The sequence below is a fragment of the Lotus japonicus genome, chromosome 5, assembly GCF_012489685.1.
Source record: "Lotus japonicus ecotype B-129 chromosome 5, LjGifu_v1.2".
NCBI lineage: Eukaryota > Viridiplantae > Streptophyta > Magnoliopsida > Fabales > Fabaceae > Lotus > Lotus japonicus.
Genome location: NC_080045.1, coordinates 58,978,748 through 59,005,441, shown reverse-complemented (window position 1 = coordinate 59,005,441; position 26,694 = coordinate 58,978,748). Strand labels below are relative to the sequence as shown.

Below are 26,694 nucleotides of genomic sequence, written 5' to 3'. Positions count from 1 at the left end.
CGGCGGCGGTGATCGGGTGGTGGTGGTGTTAATGGTAGTGTAAGTTGGCAGCAATGGAGGGTGGTGGGGATGGTGACTTATACGTCACAACCTTATCATGTCTTATCCATCACTCACATGATGGATTAAATAATACGTCATTTTAACGTATAAGGGGACTTTGATGAATAAGCTTATACAATACAATGTCATCACCAAACAATGGATAAACTCATAATGTATTGTATAAGCTTATGCTATCATGCCTAATACGGCGTGCCAAACGAGCCCTTGAACTTTAAAGGAAAATAGACAACTATTGAATCATATTTTAATAGAGTGTAATATATTTTTTTCAGTTTCTATGAATTATTAATTTATGATTTTCTTGGGACCGAAAATTATAAAGAGATCTCCCAAAAAATTATTATCTTATTATTTTATCGAGTTTTTCAATTTTTTACATTGGTCCAACTCGGGATCGGATAAATTTATTATTTTAGAGAATTTATTAATTTACCGATTATTAATTTAAAGAGTTTTTACAGTATGTAGCAATTCTCTTTGTTATCGATAGCAAAATATCAATTTCTTACCAAACTACCTGATAAATTTGTTTTAAACTACTTTTTTTGGTTTTGGTAAATAGTGTTTTACTTCTTATATTTTTTAAAAATACCCTTAAGTGGAAAAGGCTAGAGAAATATTACAATTATAAAGGTCTTCTAAAATGATTGCTTTTTAAATATTATTTTATTTTATTAAAGTTGAAACATATAGTTTCTTAATGTAAGGAATCTATCCATCTCATGCCCCATAATGCAAATAAAAAAAACAATATGCTAAAAGAAAATCCAACTATATTTTATGTAAATAATGTGAAAAATGAGATTGAGATAACCAACCACCACCAATTGTTTCAGAAAATATCATTCATTTTCCCGGAAAATTTTTAAAAAGAAAAAGAAAGGAAAGAAACAACTGTCTCTTTTTTCTCTCGTTGATTGAAATCTCAGCCGTTAATCTTCTCTGTTCGGATTGGGCCTCCGTCGAGATCGCGCAATCATGGAGGTCCGGCCCAACCCCACCGCCGACAACTCCCCCGCCACGCCGCCGGCGCATCGCAACCGTCGAACGCCCGCCGTTTCGTCGAAGCAGCCGCTCGCTTCTCCTCACCCCGTTGACACCACCGCTGTTTCTCAGAGGTGAATCTCTCTCGTTTCTTCATGGCAAATGAATTTGAATTTGGAAATTGTGATAAGAATGTTAACGATCCATGATGAAATTGATACTGATTTTTACTTTTATTTATTTATTTTATTTCTAGGTTTTTATATGGTTAATTTACAGTTTCCATGGTGTTTTTTCACATTTTGATGGTTTTCTTTGTTTATTTTTATGCAAGTGCAGACTCCAGAAGGAATTAATGGCTCTCATGGTATGTCTCTTTTCTGGAATCAGTTGTGATTTCTTGAGTTGAATTCCTAAGGAGTAACTAGAAAAATCATGATCATGATCAAATTTATTTATTTTTTGGGGAGGGGTTGGTTATTTTTTAAGTCTCAATATGCAATTGCATTGGCTCCTTTCTTGATTGCAAATAGTCTGAACTTATGTTGTGCTAATAAGTTTGTTAGAACAGCAACACGAATACAGAACAGAGTAGAGAGAAACACACAAAAGCTTTGGTCACGCAATTCGGCCAAAGGGCCTACGTCTGCAACTATAGAGCAGCTATAGTTTCGTTTATTGATTCGTTCTGAATACAATGATTAGGGTTTCAGTGTTACAAGCATATATAAGGATACTAATGATCCAGATTACAATAATACCCCTAAACCGTACATTCATCACACTCGAGAGTTGATGCTAATATCGGTAGATACTAGATATACATTTCTGTTAATCCATTGTATTGTATGTTGATGTTGACTGTCTTGCAGGTCCATAAAATGTCATGTTAAACTCTCAGCATATAGGTGTTCACTGTATTATTTAGTAGACCATTGAACTGTTGTTCTCGACACTTATGAAGCTTTATAAGAATGGTGCAATAATAGTTAAATTGGTTGTAAAATGTATTGGTGTTATTTAGGATAACTAGAGTATTACTGCTTTATTGAATAAAATATGAGGTGATTGCAGTCGTAAAATGGTATGATTGTGAATATTGCTGTATTGGACCCTTTTATGAACAAAGTATAGTGGTTTTCAAGTCGTAAACATCCTCGTGAATATTGGTATTCATGCCATTTATCTGAATCTTATGTATTCCAATATCTTTGATACCTGCTGTGAAAGAATCATGAAGTTTAAGCTGAAAGTTATATTCTGACTTGTTCGAAATTGTTTGTATAATTTCTCCTTTTAAATCAGCATATTAAGCTGGGAAATTATATGAAGTCTGCGATTGGGCATCCTCAGTTTCTCAAAATATGCTTCAAATGCCTATAGATACTCCCACTAAAAGTTGCAAAATTTTAACTGCATTACTGTTTATAATGCTATATTTGACTTCTTCATATACCCTTCTAAATCAGCATCTGCCATCTATACTAGAGTATGGAATTTTGTAAAATATGTTGTTGGAAGTCCTTAGATTCTTAAGAAACTAAGGTGTGACAATTGCTTTCTTTTTATTCACAGTATAGTTTATTATATTCTTTTTCACAATCACAGCCACTCTCTAAATGTTGATAATGACTTTTCCCTCAGATGACTGGAGGAGATCTTGGAGTATCAGCTTTTCCTGAGGGTGAGAGTATTTTTACATGGATTGGCACAATTGAAGGTGGAAAAGGGACTCTGTATGAGGGTTTATCTTATAAACTCTCCTTGCGTTTCCCCCTGGACTATCCTTTTAAGCCACCCCAAGTGAAGTTTGAGACAATGTGCTTTCATCCAAATATCGATCAGTTTGGCAACATTTGTCTGGACATCCTTCAGGTATTCATGAACTTAGATAACAAAAGAGCATCCATTGGAGACAGATTTTCCATTATCTGTGTTTTGACTTGTTTGGATCTACCATTTTGTTTTACTATGGATGCTTATTATTACATCAACAACAACTAAAGCTTTTTCCAACTAGGTTTCTGTCATGAGTTAGGTCCTACGGATGTCTAGTATATAGAGATGATCCATTTGTATTGCATCACTCTGCACTCATGATTCAATTACTACATTCTCTCTGATCCAGTCACTGTCCTACTTCTATGTTTCTATAGGACAAGTGGTCTTCAGCATATGATTGCAGAACCATTCTTCTATCTATTCAGAGTTTATTGGAAGGTCTGTTCTTCATATACTTTATCATTTTATGAGTTTGAATTCACTTTTGTGTGCTTGCTTCCTAATCAATTTACTTTCTATCAACAGAGCCTAACCTGGAGAGTCCTCTAAACAGCTATGCTGCAGCACTTTGGAATGATAAGGAAGGTTGGAAAAATATTCTTATAAAGTTTTTTGTTATGATTATTTAAATTGCCAACTATTTGTTAACATTACTTCTTAGATTTACTTCATTTTATTTCAACTTCAATATGTCTAAATCTAATGCATTTTTTATTCGGGACTACCTATGGAATATATCATGCAGATTACAAGAGGATGATCCACAAACAGTATTTTGCTGGAGAAGCACCTGAAAGTTGATTGATACAATTTCAAAGTGAGACCAATTAGTTTCCTCGCTGTAGTTGTAAAGGTTTATCTGAAGAAAACTTCTGCTGCTTATAAATACATCCATTTTTCTTTTGTAATTTGCTTTGATATTGTAACCTGAAAGCTGAAACTACATAGTCCTCTGGAAGTGTTCTGATAACTTTCTGTCAAAAGTTATAACAACATTCATTTCATAAATCATAAATGCAAAAATTACTCAGTGGCTCCTTGTATTTTTTTTATTTCTTCTACATATACGAGGCTTACATTTATATATTCATTTTACGTGATATCTTTTATACATGGACATCCTAATTTTTCAAGTACTTCAATATTTAGTTGTAAGTTATTTTTTAGTTGTATGTTATTTAACTATTGAGGTTAGTGTAAACGTTATAATTATAATTATCAATGTGGCAATCTTAATTGCATTTTTTCCTTAACCAAGTATCTTACCGGCGATAGCCATGAGACTAATCATCAGCCGACGGTCAGCGCAATAAGCGGTAGGGAGCTGACACATCATCATTTCAATGTGGCAATCTTAATTGCATGTTTTTTTTTTCTTTACTAAGGTATCCTCACAGGCGATAGTTGTGAGACTAATTCTCAGCCCCAAGGTCAAAGCGCTAAGTTGGCACATCATCACTCAAATTATTCTGACACAAACTTTTTTCTAGAATTAATTTTTATTTTTAAAATAAATTGTTGAAGGATTTCCAAACATGCATTAAATAGATAATCATAATCATGCTTAAGGTTTTTAAGAAAATACAGGCAATGAAAATTGGAGAAAACAAATTATACATTTAAGTTATATTAGAATTTCTTTACTATTATTTTTTTTCAAATGGTTGAAGTTACATTACTTATATACTTGTGTTGACAAAAGGATTTATTTTTGGTTTTTCATCTAATGTCCATTTTTCTTAAATTTGGTACATATTTTTTGGACAAAAAAGCGAATAGCCAGTGTGACAAGGGGGGTTTTATGGCTGGAGGGGTTTCCCATCCCTTTTGTTTCTTTATGAATCAAAAGGGTCTAAAAGCCCAGAGAAAACAGACAAAAACTAAACCACTTCTATAGGAGGTGGTGGCAGTCACTCTCAAAAAACTATAATAGGGAGATAAAAATTTGTAAATGTGTGTGACCATTTGAGGATAATCCATATTTAGCAAGAGCATTCGCAACCATATTTACTTTCCCAGTAACTTTTCTTAAGAAAGTAAAAAAAAAAAGAACAAACAACTTATTTATGGATTACAACTGAGGACAGCTAGAACAAAACAAAAAAGGACAGCTAGTTCTTAATAAATCTTTCATGTAGTTGCATGATTCTTTGGGTGTGCACATATGGTTCAATTTTCTGACGTAAGAGAAACTTGTTTCACAAGGATCACATCCCAAAAGACAAAATGCACATTAAAATCTGCCTTAAAGGCAGTAAAAACTTTCTCATTACTTTACCATCTGTGAAAATGTCACTCATGATAGTTTCATATATTGGTCTAACATATGTGAATGTACAAAAGCTAAGGAATTATACATTTCCTGCAGCATCTGTTTGCAATTCCCCTGCATTGTGTGAAGTAGCCAACCTCTCAGCAGCCAACCTTTCTTCCAGTGCTCGGGCACCTCTTTCCCTACAAGAAAAACCAGTCACAATGCTTATAGCATGTTTGGAAATCCTTCTATAAATTGATTCTAAAACCAAAATCAATTCTGGGAAGAAGCTTATGTGATCGGCTTCTGGGTGCCAAAATTGATTCGGATAATTTATGTCGTTTATTTACAAAAACAAATTCATCATGTTTGCCATTAACTTCTATTGTTTGCCTGTTTGATTTTTTTCCTTATGAATTGCTCCATAGCAGTAACTTTTAATTTACAATATATTCAGCTAGGTGAGATAAAATAAAAAAGCAATGTGAAATTACCTTCTCCTAGATGCCTCAATGGGGTCAGAACCTAGCATAGGTTCACCTCCCAAAGTGTAGCCTTCGGAATCATTAGAGGCATCAGATCTTCCACAGAGCATTCGGTGAAATATTGACGCAACAGGGTCTATTACTGGTCTGCAAGGCAGCCATGAAAAAATAAAAGTTGCTTAGAAAGACTATAGGAATAGGAGCTTCTTATTCATCATTTATGACAGGCTAACCAAAACCGTATCTTACCTTAAAAACTCTGGGAAAAAGGTAGAGAATGCAAAATCCTCATTGGGATCACCCTTGAGCTTTGTTTCTGGCTTCCTCTGCCAGTATCTGAGGTAAATCCAGCTCATATATGTACCAAATATCACTGTTGGAAGATGTGCTATTGCCTCATCTATCCAGAAGCTCATGGCAACAGAACACAATAAAGCAATAGATGGTAACCACTGAACAGAAATGGAAGATATACCACATTTAGGCATTCTCATTAACCTATTGTTGCTGTAAACTAATGAACAAGAAGTTCAGGAAATGGATTAAGAATATCAAACCTTCATTTTTAACTTAAGGAAAGGAAGTTCTTGATCTGGTATAATTTGCTTGATGCCAACCAAGAACCCAGAAATAACTCCATCAAAGCCAGAAAGTGGTTTATAACTAGAACATCGCAAGAGTATAAAGATTAAAAAAAAAAAATAGATCAAGGTGCAGAAGGCACACTCAACACCTAACAAGATTCAATAGATAGCACAGAATAAAAACAACATCAAGACCTAAAGGATCTAAAAAATGTTCCAGTTCAAATTTTCAATACCTTAACTTTTAGCTTAGAAAATTAAGCTAGCCAAGCTTAATCAATAAAACACATAGCTTAACGAATACATGACCAACAATGTTTTTCTAATGTAGAAGCAAAAAGAGACCAAGAAATCAAGCTTCAATGCAAGGTCTAGGAAAGTGGGAAATCTAATAAACATGAAGAAAACCAATTCATCTAAGATGGTAACTGGATTAGAAGTACTTACAGGTAAGTCTCCAGACTTGTAATGTAGTATAAGGCAATAGCAGTGATGAAAATGCAGACACAAGTTAAGATGTTAACAACAAAGATGAACTTGATAAATTCCCTAGGACCCCAAACTGGTTCAAGCAGCTTGCCAATGAAGAGGAGACAGATAATGCTGATCACAACCTATAAAAGGCACAGTAACATTAATTGGGAATGAATTTCTGAAATGATTAAGGCCCCGTTTGGAAAAACAGCTTAATGAAAATAAGCTATATATATAAGCATAAGTTCTTTTTCATAAGCTATCCTGAGTAGCTTATGAAAATAAGCTCAAAACAGCTTATGGTAGCATAAGCTCTTCCAAACACTTGCACAAGCGCTTATGCTATCAAATAAGCTCTTCCAAACAGGGCCTAAAACATCAGAATTCATAACAGACATATTCAGGAAATGCAGTGAATGAAGTAAACCGTGTTTGCATACCCCATGTAGAGATTGTTCAAGGTAACCAGCAGTGATGAGGTTCCAGGCAAAAGGGATAGTCCTGCAAATGCAAAATGAGGGAAAAAATGAAGAATGGTGAAGTGGGTATCAATCAAACATGCAATTCAAAGAGAGAGATACCTTGCGGGAATGAGAGCGAGGTAGGTGATAGCGGAAGGGAAAATGTGAAGAAGAAGGTGAAGGGCGAGAAGAAGAACGGAAAGACCCTTGCAGAGGCGCGTGAAGCCGCCGGAAAACACCCTTGCGCCCTGCACAACCCACATTCAAAGTCACCACCAACATTGGATTCGATAAACGAGAGAGAGAGAGAGAGAGAGAGAGAGAGACCAACCTCTGAGTTTGTCTGTGAGGGCGGTAGCGTGCTGCTCATGGGCATGGACATGGACGATTCAGAATGAGCTTCGAATTTGAAGAAGAAGAAGAAGAAGAAGAAGATGGTGAAATTGAGCTGAGTTCAGCAAGATCTGAATCTCATCATCCACCTTGGTTATTGTTGCTACGTAGACTTATGTACTATACACACCAAAGTTATACTATTCATTTATAAAAAAAAGTTATGAAAATCTCCCAATAATAATCAGAGGAAATAAATTGTTGATTGTGGGAGAAGAAACATGTAAAAGAGTATGTTGATTCTTACTACAACTTAACATATAGCGTGTTTCGCAATACATCAGAAATGTACGTCACATATGCGTGGATGCGTCTCATGAGAAGTTACACATTGTAGTTTCGGTGAACATATGTCTTTTTGTGAAAGTGTAAACTAAAAGTAAATCAGACTTAATTAGTTTTTACCCTTTATTTCATTATTATCCATGTCTGTGATTACAAATCATATGAGAGTTTGAGTAATGAAGGTTATTCTAATTCATATGATGTTTCTTTTGTGTCCTTTGATATGTCACAATTGATGAATTAATTGTAAACAAATATAAAACCATAATTTTCCTAATATTATTATTGTTACTAATTTTATAAAAAAAAGTTTTGTGGTTTGTCGAATAATGCAACAAACATGTTAGAGAAAATGTTGATTTCGCATCACCGGCTGGCGTATTTGGTACTACGTTGGAAACTAACGTCATAATTACGTTTGAAGAGATGTTACATAGCTTAGTGTATTATCAATTAAAAGGTTAGATTAAAAGAAAGAACATGAGATTGCGCTCAATACATCAACTTGAAGAAAAACAACTAATCTTGAAGGTACATCCTCAACCCCAAACTACATCAAGGGTGGTAAAGGCCAATTTAGAAAGAAAATCAGCCGCTTAATTAACTTGTAAAATGTTAAAATTGTAATTCTCTTAATATTATTATTACTATTAATTTCAATAACTATAATCAGTTGTTTGTCGAAGAATACGGAAAATATGTAGAGAAAATGTCATTTTCTCACTGACACCTATCAATCATAGCGTGTTTGGTAGCACGCTGAAAATCCACGTATAAGAAGATGTTACATATTCAATTGAGCTTTCGGTAAATGTAAGTCCAAACTAGATTGCGTCCTTCATTTCAATCTTATCCTTGGAAGCTTTTTAAGTAATTTTGTTTGGGATTACCAGGCACATGAGACAACCCTATTGGCTATTATGATTTATGAGTAACAGCATTTGTTGGAGTAATGCACTTTATATTAATCTTCTCATTTCATATGATTTTTTATGCTATCATGTGCTACAATCATATTTGAGTTGATTATGATACAATTTTTAACAAAACTGTTATCAGAGTGATGCATAATAATCTTTTCATTTCTTAAGATCTTTCTTTATATCTTTCACATTTGTTGTGTCACCTTTGCAATTGATATATGTAGTTTGATCCACTGTTAATTCTACTGAGGACTGAGATACAAGGAAGATTAGTAATCAAAGACATCTTTATTCTTAAAAAAACAAATGGAATACTTTACATGACACTGTACAGATATCTAGATCAAGACTGCCACATACAGATATCTAGATCAGGATGCATCAACATAACATCAGTTCACTGCATAGAGTTTCCCTGTGTATGAAACATAACTGTAACTACAAGACACTGTAATCCTATATATTATATAACTATATTTCACCTGCCTGCCACTTAATTGGCTCCAAAATTAACACATTAAACTTAAGCAACAAACACAACTGCTTTTGTTAGCAATAATAAATAATTGAACTTCTTGTTATGCATAGAAATGAACATTTTTTTCCCTCTTTGAAAACTGCTGGATAAGAATGCTCACTTTCAGTTGGGAAAACTGAATACTATCATGCACTGACTGCATATCTTTTAGGAGCATCGAATATAGAACCCAAGTAAACTTCAGACAGAGACATGACAACCCGGTGCAAAGCCAAAGTTGAAGCTGTAATAGTTATAAGAATGGAGGCCCAGCAGAAGCGCAGCATCAATATTTTATCACTACTGGCAGATTTTAGAACCTTAGAAAATATCACCCTAAGCCGTCGATCTCTAAAGATGGAGTCATAATCATATGCAGGCAAGGATGATCCAGGGGATAGACCTGGTTCTTTGTTGTAAGGTCGATCAACCAATATCGCCCCAGAATACTGAGTAGCTGAAATTCCTTGTCCAAGTAATTTGATCATCCATTGGTACAGTGCATCAGTAATGAGCTTGCAAAGTTGTTGGCGGTAAAACTTTCCCTCATTTGAGACCATGGCTTTGATTAATGAAGCTCCATCCTGTTCATTCCAGGAAAAGTAAGGTTGCTTACATGAAATTATTATTTCGTGAAAGAAGCAAGATAGGTAGCTTATAGGAACTCACAGCAGTCATGAGAAGTCTTCTGAGAGCAACACCGTCTTTGGATGGTAAGAGCCTCAAGACCAAGTACGCAACATCAAATTTACCAGTGGCCTTATTTGGTAAATGGTCAAGGGAAGTCTCATTATTTGATGCCACTAGTTGCAAGGCTTTCCTGGAAAGTTATTTTAAGTATGAGACAATATATCAAACAATAAAAGATAGCAATTTATCAAGCAAGCCTAACACATAAATGACAGATGAGAAAGATCATGCCAAAACTAAATTCTGAATGCATACTTTGGCAGAAGCAAAATAGACAATTATTAGGTACTAGGTTGAGAAATTTCATGATAACATAACAGAACTTTTATAAGAATCGCGCTAGGAGCTTTTCAGTGTATTTTGGTGCTATAAAATTTGAATCTTTGAGTATGTTTATGCTGTGAGCTCTAAATAATTGGGGGAGTTAGTGCAGACGTTCCTTTGAGATGAGTAGCAATATCAACATGAGTTTTGACATTTTAGGTATACAAAACTAATATCCCTAAACTGCTATATTCTAGTTAGTTATATTTCTATATAAAAAATCCAAATACTGAGCAATTTTGTCGAAAAGCTAATGCTTTCTTCAAGTAACGGCAGCCCCTTAGCCTAGACCTAGGCAAGCTTAAAAATGATATTAGAGCCTCCCTGACCTATAAAATTTACCCCAAAGAGCAGTCACATGATGGACTGCGGTTACTTGACATTCCTATTATACTAAAAAGTAATAGTGAAAGTAAAATAGGACTTTGCTGGTTTACTATAAAATAGTTTGCAGATGAAACTAAAATACAAACAGACAGATCCTAGACAAAAGGGCAATTATTAGGTTGGATTGTTAGTGATCGATATGTAACTAAATATGATATCTTTTATTTATAGTTATAAGGTAATCTAATCACGTAATTAGGGAAGGATCATGTAAACAGGGAAATAGAATATTTCCAGGATATTTTGTATTTATTGTGCCTATATGGTGCCTATTATAAATAATAACCCCCCATTGCGTAGTTTACACACACGGATTAAGTCTAATGTAGTCTCTCGGTCTATCCTAATTTTACAGTTAGCATTAAAAATTGTGATTAAATTTCCCAAAAGATAGCTAAAAAAATATGTAAATGAAAAATAGCTATTTCCTGCAGCGCATACTCCCTGACATGCCATTTTGACATACCTGGTTGACCCTACCCTCAAGAACATGGAAAGCCTTTGCCACTGGAACTCCCTCTTTCGGTTTAGAAGGACCTTAACAGAAGAGAAAGAAAAAAGTTAAGAAAAAAAGTGAACAATACATGATACTTTACATGGCAATATACGTTTAAGGAACAAGTGCTCATGAATCTTAATAGTTTAAGACCTTAATGTTAATACAAAGATAAATATGCAAAATTAGGATTACTGGTTGGATGAAACATGTCCAAAAAAAAAGGTGTGGCTAAACAAGATTATTATATAAGAATGAAATATTAGATTTCTTCTCATTTTTCTAAAAGGGCTCAGGATCTATTCCCTACGTTTTAGGAAAAGTGCAAACACACAGATAACATCTTTCAGTTCTGTGGACAATTGGCAAAAAGCTTAGTGTTCAATACCGAATGCAATATCTGCCTGGTTGAAGCGGAATTTTCTGTGAGAAGTTTCCGAACAACATAAGGGTATGCAGCTTCAAAGGTCTTAAAATTTGGATCTGCAGCTATAGCCAAACCTGAAAATGTTTCAAAGCAAAATACAAATTGAAGCAATGAAACAAGAATAATAGAAATTCAACACAAATATTTCAAATTACAACATGTTGGTACATATTTGTGGCATTGACATCTTACCTTCGAATGAAGCTAGGGATCTTAAGACAAGGGTATAATATGGTGGCATACGGAAATGATACTTGAGTGCTACAGACCAAATCTTTCCCAGAACCTTGAGGAAAATTTATTAAAAAGGTCAGCTACTGAAGAGAAGAAAGCATACAATGGAAAAAGTTATTATAAATTTAGAAAAACAACTATTATGACATGTTTAACTTGATGGAAGCTATTACTTTGCTTAAATATAAATTATCTTACACATACATCAAATGTAAATGCAGTACAAAGTGATACTATTAATTTCCCACAACAAATTACTCATGAGCACACACAAAAATTTATAGATATGCATGCCCGCTTTCTGTGTAGCTTTCCATACACATCCTATGTGGTTGATTTCAGATACTTCATGAACTTCAGAGATCAGTTATGGTGGTTTCAGCTTTAGAAGTGTAATTTTCTTTTTAGTTATGGTTAGAAAGTGGGTACTACATTTTGTTTCAATTAAGGATAGTTCAAAATTAGTTCGAACTCCTATTAATTTCCATCCCTTCATACACAGATTTTTAATTACTATTCTTCTTGTTAAAGATGACTCACCCTGCTGAACTTTACATCAGGAATTCCTTCTTTAAATTCTACTTCTCCCAAGGCCTGTTCCAGTTCCTGAAAATTTGATAGAGATTGAGAAAGTTATCTTCTGACGGTCCATAAAAGTTACAAAAAAACATGAGAACGCTAAACTTATTTAGTTCAAATGTTCATTAGCAAGATGATCATATTCTGAGATACAAGTGTTTTACCCGGGTAACAAGTCGGATATTTGTCCCTGGCCTCACAACATCCATGTCAATCAGAGCACGTACAAGGGATGCCCAGTCACCATTTACTATATGAACTATTGAAGCCAGCATAGCAAACTGATGCCTTTTTTCCATTTGACAGAGCAAACCAAAATCCAGAAACCTATCACACAAATAAAAAGAAGTTAAAGAATTTTAATTTTTTGTGTTGAAGGAAAATCACAATTTATTCAGATTGGATAGGCAAGATAAGATGCATACCCCAATTGTCCTGAGGAAGTATAGCGCAAGTTGCCAGAATGGGGATCAGCATGTATTAAGCCAGTTTCAAGAAGTTGCACCAATGTTGCTTCAACACCTTTGTTGACCTGAATTAATCAATGTGCAATAGAAGTAAACATTCATTGAATGTGATGCTTTTCAAACAATTTTGTTCATTTCTCGCCATTCCCACCACACCCCAGGTCACAAAAGATGGCGACTCCACTGGGAAAAACTATCTCTACAACCGTACATCCATTTAGAGAAAGCAAGGTGTTTATACATTCCATTACAAAGTTCCAAAAACTGTTACCAAAGGTGTCAACTTTCCATTTAAAATAGTCAGCTTTCTCTTTCTTTATCTATTTTAGTTTCTTACTAAAAAACCATCCTCTCTTTTAAATCTCATAAAACTCAGTTCATTGTAATCAATATCAGCCCTCAAGGAAACCAATAGAAACAAATACAAAATGAGCAATAAAAATAAAATGCAAAAATAAAGGCAAATGAGGTCCTTTTTATTTCATTAATTAATTGTTATGGAAAACAAACTAGACCTTTCTCTTTTTTTAACCCAAAGAATTGCTGGACCCAACACAAATTTTATTCCATCTGAATTTATATTGATCTAAGAGGAAAATAGTAAGAAGCAAATAAAATTGAGTAATAAAGACAGGGTGCTTACTATTCACATAAGCTATTGGATTATGCCATTATAAAAGATTGATGAATAAATTTTACCACTAACTCAATCCAGAGAAACATTTATTTAGTAATTGAAACCCTTTAATGTCAGAAGGCCAAACGTTTCCCTTTTACTCACGGAATTATATTGGAAAAGTATCAATTATCTTCAAGGACCCAACTGACTCCTACCATGTATGGACATTATCAAACATTCAAGATAATAACGATTTTTGAATAATATACAGAAAAATAGATACTTGCATTTCAGTTACATACCAGATCCAGAAGACGCCTTTTTGCATCTACTTTCTGCCTTTCTGAATATTCAGGGACATTTCCACGAGAGTTACCAGTAGATACAGAGACCAAATCTGTTGGACTTTCACCAACCACCCACTCCATGGTCAGAACTCTCTTTCGACTTAAATGTCGAAATATTTTTGGCACATGCATGAAAGCAAATGATGAGTGAACTTCCTGCATGTAGCAATAACAAGTAAATTGAAAAGGCAAAACATTTGTTATAAAATGTATTAGTCAGTTCTTACTGCTGCTTACTGTTTAGTTAGTTAGTTGATTGATTAACTTTGTTGGAGTCAGTTATTTGCATCTCAACCCTTGCTGTATCACTTGTGTATATATGTGCAGCACTCATGTAAACTCATTATAAGAATACGATTCACAAAGTTTCACTCTCTCTAAACTTTCAGTCTTTCACACTTTAGTTTCCTCAGTTTCTAACACTTACAGTTTTGTCAGAAACCAATTCATCCTAGGTTCAAAGGTCTAAACCCTAAAGAAAGATATACGAATATAATTAAGCCTCAATTGATATGACATTTATTACCCGAAACTTCAAAGCATTTGCAGCCTCTAAAGTGTAATCCAATTCACCAACAAAACCTTTCCCAAGCTCATCAGCATACACGCGAGGGTCACTCTTTCTCTTCGCAATCTTTTGCAGAAGCCCCAACTGAGATGGTAACTCATTTCAGAATTTAATGCAGAATAGGCTTACAGGTAACAAATCAATAACAATCAATAGTCAATACCAACCCCAAGGCGAAGGATGTAGATATCCCGCACCACCACATGATGCAAATCAGGGCGCTGAACTTTTACCGCAACATTAACACCATCAGTAGTACGGGCAAAATAAACCTAGAAATGTAAACAAATAAGTGAACAAGACATGCCATTTCACCAGCACTTCAAAGTAAATGCAGTGCATGTTTGCTTCAGCCTTCTCGGCCTCAGAAACGCATAAATATATTAGAAGCTACTCACAGTAGCTTATATGTGAGGTGTGATTCTTCGCACAATGTAAAATTTCCAAACACACTGGCAGCCACATACTTCTAAATTCCAATTAACTAGTAATATTCAATTATATTGCCATAGCAAAAATGTACCTGACCGAATGATGCTGCAGCTATAGGTTCCTCAGAAATGTAACTGAAGAATGATTCCAGAGGAGCTCCCAGTTCTTCCTCAATGATCTTCATAGCAACATTCCTGGGAAAAGGAGGGATTTGATCATGCAGTTCTGACAATGCCTGCAAGAACCATGCAATTGAGATATCTAGGTGGCCAATCCAGTTATTCAAACTGTTAGCAGCATTACCACCATTATACAAAGGTGATGTTACAAATACTTCTGGTAAAATGACAAAAATAAAGAGTTCAGACTTCAGAAGATATTTTATAGCTTACGGTAGGCAGCATTTACTGAAACAACAAAAAAGTACAACATCAGTTACGTGGAACTTAATGTTGGGAGGAAGGATATATTTTCTAAATTTATAGTTTAGTCCCTCAAATCTAAAACTCCATACTTTTCAATAGCATCTCAGAGAAGCAACCAGATCTTCACTTATAGATCCATCAAAACAACCTTCACCTGCGCAAGTGGCGTCCAATGCATAGCCAAAACAACATTGATATGGTGGAACTCCACCACCCCGAGGTCTCCATCTCCGATTAACTCCTTTCCAGCATGTCCTCCATGCTCTTCAACCTCCAAACTTTAGCCTCCACTTCAACACCCACTTCGACCCCCTCTCTTCTTATGCACCGCCCAACCAAACCTGTACTTACAGCAGAACCTACAGCGAATTTGTGGTGTTCTTGTTTGGCATCACCGGCTAGGTTGCTTTAGCTTGACTTCCAACTACTTCTCCAATTCGCGGCCCAAGCTGGATCGGGCCAAGCTCACTGGGTTCATAGTGTCCAACACATGCTCAACAGTTCTGTTCTCTATAAGTTGGAAAGTTTTGCTAATGATTCAGTTTAGGGTAATTTCCTATGCAGGAAGCCCCTTGGGCCTGATCTGGCCCTGCAAATAGTGGGAATGGGACTCCAAGTGTGGTTGGAGAGAATGGGGGAAAGTGATGGGGAGAAGAAGACGAAGTTGTCTGGTGGTGTCATTGCTGGAATTTTTATTGGACCTGTGGTGTTTTATTGGTTCGTTGTTTTTGGTTTTAAGTTTTAACTCTTTTGTGGAACTCGAATGGTGAAAAGACTAATTATATTGATGGTCTGGTGGGAACGGTCAAGAATCAAATATCACTCCTTGTTTTGTTGTTTTGAATCATTGTTACGTAAGGTTGATTTTTTGTTGGTACTATTGATCCGTCATCTTCAAGAAGACGACTTCTTCACAATTATATATTTTATAGGGGTAACATATGACATTACAATAAACTGAAAAACCTATTATAGCAGGTCAAACAAGTCTTGTACCAGTACAATACTTTCTGTGCACTGTAAAAGCCACCCTTCTAATATCTGTTGCTGGAAGTTTCATATAGACAAATAGAGATAGAAGCCACATGAAAGAAGCACAGATACCTTTTATATGCAAAAAGAACATATTTAATGTGCGGTCACCAATAAATTTGATATAATCACATATTATAATCACCATATAACAAGACATGTCGCTGCCCATAACCGATAATTAGCTATGTTTACACGTTCATCGGAAGAAAGAAATAATCAGCCCTAAAGAAATAGCAATCTGGATACAGTTTTCGATCTAACCTTGGACATCTCAACACCAATGATATCTGGCCTTGTGGAAAGGGACTGACCAACTGCATCACCAAACAAATGAATGTAAGGATACCGGTAATCTTGTGACTGCAGGAGAGAAATGAAAGTCCCAGCAGAAAATTTCTATAGTAATAGGCATTACAAACAGCATATAAAGAATATTAATGAAATGATGAAAATAATATAATTTAACAGTTATCAAATTCATTACCTTTTATGAAGGTGGGGCCAAGATTGAGCATTGTTTCCTTTAACACCATCCCAAAATTATATTGAGATGTTTTATCATCTACATCTTCTTCTGGACTTCTCCCTAGAAACTTTCTAAACCTTGAAGTTCGAATACTGATCACAGCAGAGGCAAAGGAGGAAAATACCTTCCAGAATGAAATATAACTCAATAAGGATACATTTCAATAAGGAGTCAAGAAAGCATCTCATCATCAGTTTCAAACCCGTTAAAATCTAAAAAGGGCACAAATCAGCAATTATGTAAAGTTAATTATTACTATTAGAATTGAGAACATACTAAGTATAACTCAACCCTGAAAGTTAATTCATGGGAGAAGGATTGTCAAAGTCATTATAAGGATTGCTTTATCTATCCACCCAATTGATATGAGATTTTAACGCACGCACCTCACACTTAGGACCCGACATTTGGAGTATGGAATTTTTACAGGGGAGGAACCGGGATAGACTTCCCTGACATATTAGAGCAGAGAATGGACTACGTATAACTCAACCCTTATAACTAGTACAAGCAAATGATTAAATTTAATTATATTAAAAAGAAAAATCAAGGCAAGAATGAAACATCATCAATCCAAGGTATGGTATTAGTATAATTCTTATGAAACTAATAAAATTAAGATACAATTACTGCTTGAATAAGATACATTGGACCTACAGTTCTTCCTAAGCCTTAGTGCCTAGGCCAGTACATATATAATTATAATTATATACCATTTTATCAGTAGGAACCAACTATCATCTACTGATGCATAACAAATCATTGTAATACGTTCATATTTAAACAAGCAGAAAACTTAGAATTGCTGTGACTGAAAACTAGATAAAATAAGCATTGAGATATTAAAATTTAGGCTTAATTACGACTTTGGTCCCCGACGTTTATTAATGCCACAATTTTGGTCCCCCACCTAATTTAATTGCATGGATGGTCCCCGACGTTGTAGGCCGTGTGCAACGTTAGTCCTACCGTTTATTTCTTAATGGAGGAGGCTTACGTGGACGTCTAGTTGGAGAGAAAAAGGAGATCTGAGGAGAGAGGGAAGCACGTGAGTATCACGTGAACTCACGTGAACCTTATATGAACCCATTATACCCAAATCTGAAACCCTAGGGATCTAAATCGCGTTACTTTCTTCGTTCTAGGGAGGTCAGGGGTTTGGGTATAATGGGTTCAGATAAGGGTCACGTGATACTCACGTGCTTCCCTCTCTCCTCATACCTCCTTTCTCTCTCCAACTGGACGTCCACGTAAGCCTCCTCCATTAAGAAATAAACGGTAGGACTAACGTTGTACACGACCTACAACGTCAGGGACCATTCACGTAATTAAATTAGGTGGGGGACCAAAATCGTGACATTGATAAACGTCGAGGACCAAAGTTACAATTAAGCCTAAAATTTAAAAGTAGAAAGATTTCAACACTAAACCTAATAATTTATTAAGGATAAAGGGCAGATTCATAGATCAGATCATTGCAAGTTTTTGTTCAAATTGCAAATCCAACTACCTCAAGAACACGAAGAGCCACCACATGGGGCCTGGCATTAAAATAGTGAGCAACATCCTCAGGATCATAAGCTTCAGGGAGAGGCTTAGACCAAATCTTAGACGAATAATAGAAGTATGCAGCATATGCTTCCAAGGCTTTGAGATCATACATGAGCAAATCCACTCCAGTAAGTCCTGGAAGCAGAGAAGGAGTGAGTAAACTGTATCTCTGATAGCTGTTGCTACCACGCAAATCAACATATAAGTTTCCTCCTAACTTTATCTTAATTTACAAGAGTTCAATAGGAAATCCCATAATTTCATTGAAGACAACTAAGATAGTAACTTGATTTAAGTTGACCAAATATTTGAGAAATAACATTTCCAAGTTTACTTCAAAAGTCCAATAAACAGACATGGTCTTCTCACCGTAGCAGAACTTTGCGATTTCTCAATAAAATGCAAGGCAAGCCAGCAAAACAAGTTTGAATTGAAAAAAGGAATTATATTTTATTTTAAGTTGGCGAAACAAGAAATTAGATGGATTCACACCATAGCTGAATAGCATCACGCAGGAATCACCACCGCTATCTCAACTCTCGATAATTCTCATTAACCCCCCCCCCCCCCACCCTCCCAAACCCAGGCACCTAGATAGAACATGCAAAAACCATCTCATAGTAACTTCAGTCTTCAAGTTCAACAAATCACATTATCACTTTCAATCACCAAAACAGACCCTCTAACATCCTGAACCTATGCCCCATGTCAAAAACATCCAACACCAACTTCACACATGGAATTAGGCCAATTCAACAAACAGACTCCCAACAATTCAAACCCATGACACATGCATCAACTACCAAAAGTAAGCAATACCCATTTCACCAAATTCACTTTCACATCAAATCACGCTCTTAAACACACACCCCACATACCAAAAAACCATTTTACTAACAAATTTCTACCTGGGTACCAAGGCTGAGGCCAAGAAGGCGCAGAAACAGAAGCAGCAAGAGGGTCTTCGAGATTACGAAGCCAAACAAGGTCATCAACTTTCTTAGCAATCTGGGGAATGCGAAAAGCATCATTAGCCCACGCAACTCCTTTATAAATCCCTCTCTTGAGAAACTCCATGTCCTTGCTAACCACATGAGCCATGTGGTCGAAGTTACCCAGAGCTCGCGGCTTCTTCTGCTTCTTCTTGTTCCGCGACGACGACGCCGTTGCAGCGCGCACGGAGAAGAGTGTGGGCGGTGGTGCTATCACCGTCGCCATCTTCGGAGGTTGTTGGAGAGTCAGTTGAATTGAATGAGCATTGATTGTTGATGTTGATGGTGTTGTTGTTGAATGTGAAGAAGAAGAAGAAGAAGAGAAGAAGATTGGGATTGGAAGAAGTGAAGTGTTGTGTGGTTGAGGAGTAAAGGTGATGACGTTCACAGTCACAAATCAGCGACGCCATGGACTCGATAACTTCATTCATTGGCCACATGGATATCAATCTGGTCGGTGTCATTTTTATTTTTTGAAATTATTTTTAGAATGTTTTTTACAATAATGGTATATTAGTGAATTTAATAATCCATTTAATCAATATTTACTTTTAATGATTATAACCTGACCTAACTCATTATAAGAAAACAGAGTTTCCCTTTTCATGTGTTTGCTAGTCCCTTCATAGATGTTCATCTCTTTCTTTTGCACAAAATTGAGATGTCCTTATTCACCATATTCCTAATGAAGCTAATGGCCCTGCGGATTGCTTTGCTAGTTTGGGTGCTCGTTTGCAATGTGAATTTACTAGTCATGATAATCCTCAAGATGTTGTTCTTTAGTCGTTTGTTAGTTTTATCATTCACAAAGAATATGATACTGATTAATGATTTGATAATCAAAATCAATTATGATTTTAAAATGATAAAAATATAACGAGATTTTTTTTTCATAACCAATTTTCAAAACTGGTAGTTGTAAGACTAATTAATCCCTCAGAGTCAACGCACTAAGCGGTAAAAGTTGATAAAGTATAAAAAGAGTTTAATAATAAAGTTTTAAATGTATATATATAAATGTTAAATATGAAGAAAATTTTGGACGATTGAGTCGGTTCGGTTAAGATAAATAAAGTTGAGAACCGAGTTGATAATAATAATCCAAGTCGAAACATAAGTGAAATAATTAGCCAAACAAATTTGAATGAACCAATTACACTTATTTGATTTAGATTATCAAGTTCATCAAATCAGTTTGAACTAATGAACACTTCTTCAGGGGATTTGACTCATCTAAAGTTATTGGATTCACTTTAAAAAGTAAAATAAGTCATCACATTATTAAAAATAATTACCCAATTTAAAAAATCAATAAAAACAATTCAATCAATGATGTCATAACATATTTTACCTCATGGAGACATGAACCCACTTTAAAGGAGTCGAACCCTCAAAGAGTACTCTTTACCCTAAATAAATTCAGTTGTTTTTGCTTATGACTAAGGAAAGTCACTCTCATCATTCACATAAACACACAATATCGTATTAAATGTGATTTATTTTACAACATCATTGCACGAATCGATACGCACAACGTTTATTATCCATTATTTACAGATAGGACTATTGGGGTATCTAATCTCATCCGCTCCCGTAGCTTTCGTCTCTCAATATCATTGTTTGGATTCTTTGTTTTGAATAATCTTTATAAAATATTTTAGCATGTTTGGATGATTTATTAAAAAAATAAAAAAGTCCAACAAAATATAATTCTGCTTTTTAGAGAAGTAGTTGAAAAAAAAATGCATTTTTAACAATACATCAGAACACATTTCTTTTAAAAATTGGTTTTTTTATCACCTTTCACCCACTCCAAATTCAGCTTCTTCCCTCTCTCCCAAGCAATGAGTGGCATGCTGTGTGTATGTCCCAATTTTCATGGAACTCTCAGTTGTGTTGAACCAACCCAGTTTTCAATTTCCCTATATCCCCATCTCCAAACTTCATCTCTTCTCACTTCAACTACCCAGAAGCAGAAACCTCTTCAGCTCACAAAACCATGCCACACCACAACCACTTCAACTCACCAACCCACAACAAGTTCCCCTTGTGTTGGAAATGGAAGCTATGGCTCAGTACCTCAAAGGGAGAAGAATATTGAGGAAGAACCTGCAATTTTGAATGTGAATGTGAATACAAAGCAGTTGCTGAAAAAATATTCTTCCATGTTGGGTGATTGTACTTCCAGAGCGGCTTTGAATGAGGGAATGGCCATTCATGGGCACCAGTTGAAAAATGGGGTTGACCCAGATTCTCACTTTTGGGTTTCGCTGATTAACTTTTATGCGAAATGTGGTAAACTCAGTTATGCGCGCCAGGTGCTTGATGAAATGCCTGAACAAGATGTTGTCTCGTGGACGGCGTTGATTCAAGGTTTTGTGGGTAAGGGTGATGGCCGGGAAGGTATTCGTTTGTTTTGTGAGATGATAAGGGCAGGGGTAAGGCCGAATGGATTCACGGTGGCAAGTTGTTTGAAAGCTTGTTCTATGTGCTTGGATGTTGGATTAGGGAAACAGGTTCATACGGAAGTGATTAAGGCTGGCTTGTTATCTGATGTGTTTGTTGGGTCTGCACTGGTTAATCTGTATGTGAAATGTGGTGAAATGGACCTCGCCGATAAGGTGTTCTTTTGCATGCCTGAGCAGAATGAAGTGTTGTGGAATGTGTTGATTAATGGCCATGCTGAAGTGGGTGATGGGAAGGAAGCGTTTATAATGTTTTGCAAAATGTTAAAATCAGAAATAATGTTCAGTGAATTTACCTTGTCCAGTGTTCTCAAGGGTTGTGCAAATTCAGGAGACTTGAGAAATGGCCACCTCTTGCATTGTTTGGCAATCAAAAGTGGTTTCGAACGAGATAAGGTTTTGGGTTCTAGTCTTATAGATATGTACTCTAAGTGTGATTTGGTAGGTGATGCACTGAAACTCTTTTCTATGACCACAGATCATGACGTAGTTTCATGGAGTGCAATGATTGCGTGCCTTGATCAGCAAGGGCGTAGCAAAGAAGCAGTTAAGCTATTTCACTTGATGAGACATACAGGTGTTGAACCAAACGAGTATACCTTTGCAAGTGTTCTTAGTGCCGCCACTGAATTAGAAGACTTTCAATATGGAAAAAGTATCCATGCTTGTGTTTTTAAATATGGATTTGAATCTGATATCTCAGTAAGTAATGCCCTTATCAGGATGTACATGAAACATGGTCATGTGCATAATGGTGCTCTTGTATTTGAGGCGATGGCAGGACCGGATCTTATTTCATGGAATAACCTGTTGTCTGGATTTCACGATAATGATTCCTGCAAATTCGGACCTAGAACTTTCTATCAGATGCTTGTTGAAGGTTTTAAGCCCAATATGTATACATTTATCAGTGTTTTAAGGTCTTGTTCTAGTCTCTTAGACGTAGACTTTGGGAAGCAAGTTCATGCACAAGTTGTGAAAAACAATCTTGATGGAAATGAGTATGCTGGGATAGCTCTCGTGGACATGTATGCCAAATGTCGGTGTATTGAAGAAGCATACTTGATTTTTGCTAGTTTGATCAATCGAGATGTCTTTACATGGACAGTAATGATAACTGGTTATGCCCAAACTGACCAAGCAGAGAAGGCTCTTAAATTCCTCAATTTAATGCGGCAAGAAGGAATAAAGCTCAATGAGTTCACCGTGGCTGGTTGTTTAAGCGGTTGTTCCCAAATAACCGCCACCGAGAGTGGAATGCAGCTTCACTCAGTGGCAATTAAGAGTGGACTTCTGCTTGATATGCATGTTTCTAGTGCCCTTGTTGATATGTATGCAAAATGTGGCTCCATAGAAGATGCTGAGACTATATTCAAGGGATTGGTAACACGTGATACAGTCCTGTGGAACACTATGATATGTGGGTTCTCTCAGCACGGTCACGGCAATAAGGCTCTCGAGACCTTTCAGGCAATGAAAGATGAGGGTATCTTACCAGATGAGGTTACCTTTCTAGGTGTCCTTTCTGCATGTAGCCACATGGGTCTTGTTGAAGAAGGGAAGCGACACTTCAATTCTATGAGCAACGTTTATGGCATAACTCCTGGAGATGAGCATTATGCTTGTATGGTTGGCATTCTCAGCCGCGCTGGAAGATTTACTGAGGTTGAAAGCTTTGTTGAAGAGATGAAGCTAACATCTAATGCCTTGATCTGGGAAACTGTTTTGGGTGCATGTGCAAAGCACGGTAATGTTGAATTGGGCGAAAGGGCTGCAGAGGAACTCTTTAAGCTCAAACATGAAACAGACTCAACTTATATATTACTTTCTAATATTTTTGCTAGCAAAGGTAGGTGGGAAGATGTCAGAAAGGTAAGGGCCTTAATGTCCAGCCAGGGTGTGAAAAAGGAACCTGGATGTAGCTGGTTAGAAATTAACAATGAAGTACACGTCTTTGTGTCAGATAGTGTACATCCAAACATGCCAGAAATTCGTTTGAAACTGGAGGAGCTTGGTCAAAGACTTAGATTGGTGGGTTATGCCCCACAAATTCAACATGTGCTTCATAATGTTCCAGACAAAGAGAAAAAAGAACATCTTAGTCATCACAGTGAGAAGTTAGCTCTTGCTTTTGCCCTTGTGAGCAACAGCCATATGAAAACAATCCGGATTTTTAAAAACCTTCGCATTTGCTGTGATTGCCATAACTTTATGAAGCTTGTCTCAGTCATCATAAATAAAGAAATAGTTGTTCGTGACGTAAATCGGTTCCACCATTTCAAGGGTGGATCTTGCTCCTGTCAGGATTTTTGGTGATAATTAGCCTCTAAAAACAAGTCTACTGAAGTCATACCATTTAGCATACTTATTTCCTCAAGAAATGGAGAGGTTATCGACAGTGAAAGTTCTCCGGAAGATGGAACTACTATCGAAATGAATGGAATGCTTCTCTCATCTCAAAGGAATCTTGCCGTTGTGTATAGCTTGTTATTCAGGTTTGGTATCTTAAATATATTTAAATATGTGCAAATGAAATCATGCTTAGAATTCATTTCATGCTTAGAATTCATTGCTCAGGAAACTTTCTCCTGGGTGATAGTTACTAAATGCATGTCTGGATAGTAGTTATAGGCTAATAGTAGTAGCTTCTGAAAAAACGCATCACGGCATTCACACAGAAGCCTAAGCAAACAAGCTATAAGGAACAGATGGAGCCTGTATATTTTGCTTGACTATGGAGGACCAGTAATCTTCCTGCCCTTTATTGTTTATACTATATGTACCTTTCCTTATGTATAGACAGCTTCCTTGATTGGAGAATTAAACTGTAAAAACTGCTGTAGGTTGTTGTTTCTGAGTCTGGAGTCTACTATGTTCCATATGTTTGTATTTGTGGGTTGGTAAATACTAATAAACAATATGAGAAACTAAAAAAGGTTATTTTTCGTCCAACATTGTTAGATTTTCTTAATGCCAATATGGCTAAGATTCAGTGAGTACCACACTTGCATCAAATTCAAGCTTTACAGTCAAAATGATATCCAAGCTCTAACCTTCTTTTAAACCAAGCTCTTTATACACTTTTTTTCAGTGTCCTTCATACAATTTCAAATTGGCTCACTGTCCAAAGTCTTTACTTTTTTAAGGTCTTCACGTTTGTTCAAAATATGTGAATTGGGTTGGGCTTGTTTCAAATTTTGCTGCAGTACTTTTAAGAAACAAGACCCTTGAAGACCATGAAAAGAAAGCCCAGAATGCGTTTTGTTTTTGCAGTGGCACATTGGGCCGATGCTATGTATTGTTTTTGTCAACAGAGTTGGTCCTAGACTGTGTTTGTTTACTAGCTACAAGGTCTATTGAATGTCTATATTATTATGGGGATATCTACCAATTATTTTCCTTTACTGTATTGTCCAAGGTTAACTCATGTAGTCATGTCTCATGTAATAACTTGCTAGAAGACTTGTGTCACGTCACAATAGACATGCATATGCAAGAAAAAGCAAAGTGTGGATTAATGGAGAGATTTATCCTGTTAAAATAAATTAACCAGTATTCTTGAAAAATAAACTAATTAAATCAAGAAAGAGCCATATATAAGTAATTTCATGTTTAAAACCACTTCAGCAAATAGTTATGAAGCTGATTCAAACAAGTAGGGTTTTAAATTGCAGTTCTGATTGTAGTTACCGTTATATTGCAGAATTGTGGACGAATGTGGAGCGATGCGACTGTGATTGCGGTTGTGATGTTGATGTGAGGACTCCAAAACCCGTTAATTTAGGCCGCACTTACAATAATTAGGGACCACAGTTTGAAACTCTGCAAACAAGCTTTAAGTTTTTTGTTAGAAAAGGATAAAGCTATATATTTTCATGACCATATTCTCATTGACCCACGCATGTCTCAATTACCACCTTTGGTCTCTCGTCCTCACTGTCTTTTGATTCTCAACACCAATAATTATTATGATTGGAGGTGCATGTGCAGTATGAGTCTGTGAAAAATAAAATAAAATTATTGACTGACACACGAATTGAATGCAGAGAATGATGATAACACCATTACAGTGATAAATAGATCAATATCCAAGAAAGATGAATTGAAAGGATGAAATGTGAGATGAGACTGGCAAAAAAAAGTCAGGGACATTGGCCCCCCTCACCTGTGCACTTTAATATGGCAGGTAGCATATGCCTTGAGGGAGGATCATGGATTTGGGTTGAAACTATGCCCACTACTTCCCTTTTGGGCACATCACGAATCAAAAGGAACAAACTTCATATCTGTTATCTCTGTGCCCTGCAATTGACTAGACTCAACCGAATATAAACCCGTACCCTTCAATATATGTTTACCTAACAGTTCCATTCATGTATAAATGGAAATAAAATAAAAAAACCATGTATATATACATTAAGGTCATACAAATAATGATCAAAGTGGTTTTTATGGTATTGTAAAGATTAAGTATATCTTGGCACTTATTTCCACTTTCACCTAAGAGAAAAATAATATAAATGAGAGATATGATAGGTGATGTCATAAGAAAATGAGAGGGAAGAGAATGAGAATTGTGAATGAGTCAAAACCCTATTATAAATTGAAATCAAGGATGCACAATTGAGCAGATGTTAGGGAGACACTAAGAGGCAAAACGACAATTAATGGACCAAACTAAATATCACCCAAAAAATTAAATTAGCCACCATATTTTATCCAAAATTCTAAAGCATTGAGTGTATGAAAAGCACTAACACCCAAGTCTACTGTTATGGCAATGACTTCAAGGAGTCAAAAGTAAATGGATTTCCCTCCACCTTTTTAGTTTAATGCAATTTATGTTACCCTTCTTACTTTGATTTTAAGTTTTTTTGCAATCAATCTCTCAGTTTTTAGTTTTCCGATGTATCGAAAAAAAA

At 35.9% G+C, this 26,694-nt stretch overlaps 4 protein-coding genes and 1 long non-coding RNA gene across 5 annotated transcripts; 2 read left to right on the top strand and 3 right to left on the bottom strand.

The window, feature by feature from the left end:
• Positions 1-898: 898 nt before the first annotated feature.
• On the top strand, positions 899-3,862 carry LOC130720803 (uncharacterized). The gene is made up of 6 exons (XM_057571502.1): positions 899-1,184; positions 1,390-1,417; positions 2,695-2,925; positions 3,207-3,270; positions 3,358-3,417; positions 3,578-3,862. The coding sequence occupies exons 1-6, from the start codon at positions 1,045-1,047 to the stop codon at positions 3,631-3,633; spliced, it is 579 nt and encodes a 192-aa protein (XP_057427485.1). The 5' UTR covers positions 899-1,044; the 3' UTR covers positions 3,634-3,862.
• A 1,203-nt stretch (positions 3,863-5,065) lies between these two features.
• On the bottom strand, positions 5,066-7,591 carry LOC130721266 (rhomboid-like protein 19). Its single transcript, XM_057572032.1, has 8 exons — positions 7,422-7,591; positions 7,211-7,338; positions 7,070-7,130; positions 6,603-6,769; positions 6,129-6,234; positions 5,821-6,023; positions 5,581-5,718; positions 5,066-5,286 (listed from the first exon to the last, which is right to left on the bottom strand). The coding sequence occupies exons 1-8, from the start codon at positions 7,470-7,472 to the stop codon at positions 5,184-5,186; spliced, it is 957 nt and encodes a 318-aa protein (XP_057428015.1). The 5' UTR covers positions 7,473-7,591; the 3' UTR covers positions 5,066-5,183.
• A 1,369-nt stretch (positions 7,592-8,960) lies between these two features.
• LOC130717199 (uncharacterized) lies at positions 8,961-19,718 on the bottom strand. Its single transcript, XM_057567335.1, has 16 exons — positions 19,224-19,718; positions 18,275-18,450; positions 16,723-16,888; positions 16,500-16,552; positions 14,870-15,013; positions 14,514-14,618; positions 14,305-14,430; positions 13,734-13,934; positions 12,771-12,877; positions 12,510-12,672; positions 12,307-12,372; positions 11,725-11,818; positions 11,494-11,606; positions 11,076-11,146; positions 9,878-10,028; positions 8,961-9,792 (listed from the first exon to the last, which is right to left on the bottom strand). Exons 1-16 carry the CDS (start codon positions 19,531-19,533, stop codon positions 9,355-9,357), a joined length of 2,484 nt encoding a protein of 827 aa, XP_057423318.1. The 5' UTR covers positions 19,534-19,718; the 3' UTR covers positions 8,961-9,354.
• Positions 19,719-21,083: 1,365 nt separating this feature from the next.
• Positions 21,084-25,628, top strand: LOC130718829 (pentatricopeptide repeat-containing protein At4g21065-like). Its single transcript, XM_057569456.1, has 2 exons — positions 21,084-24,267; positions 25,476-25,628. Exon 1 carries the CDS (start codon positions 21,152-21,154, stop codon positions 24,086-24,088), a length of 2,937 nt encoding a protein of 978 aa, XP_057425439.1. The 5' UTR covers positions 21,084-21,151; the 3' UTR covers positions 24,089-24,267; positions 25,476-25,628.
• On the bottom strand, positions 25,462-26,168 carry LOC130718831 (uncharacterized). The gene is made up of 3 exons (XR_009012835.1): positions 25,938-26,168; positions 25,690-25,769; positions 25,462-25,594 (listed from the first exon to the last, which is right to left on the bottom strand). It is a non-coding gene; the product is annotated as an uncharacterized LOC130718831 (long non-coding RNA).
• Positions 26,169-26,694: the final 526 nt, after the last annotated feature.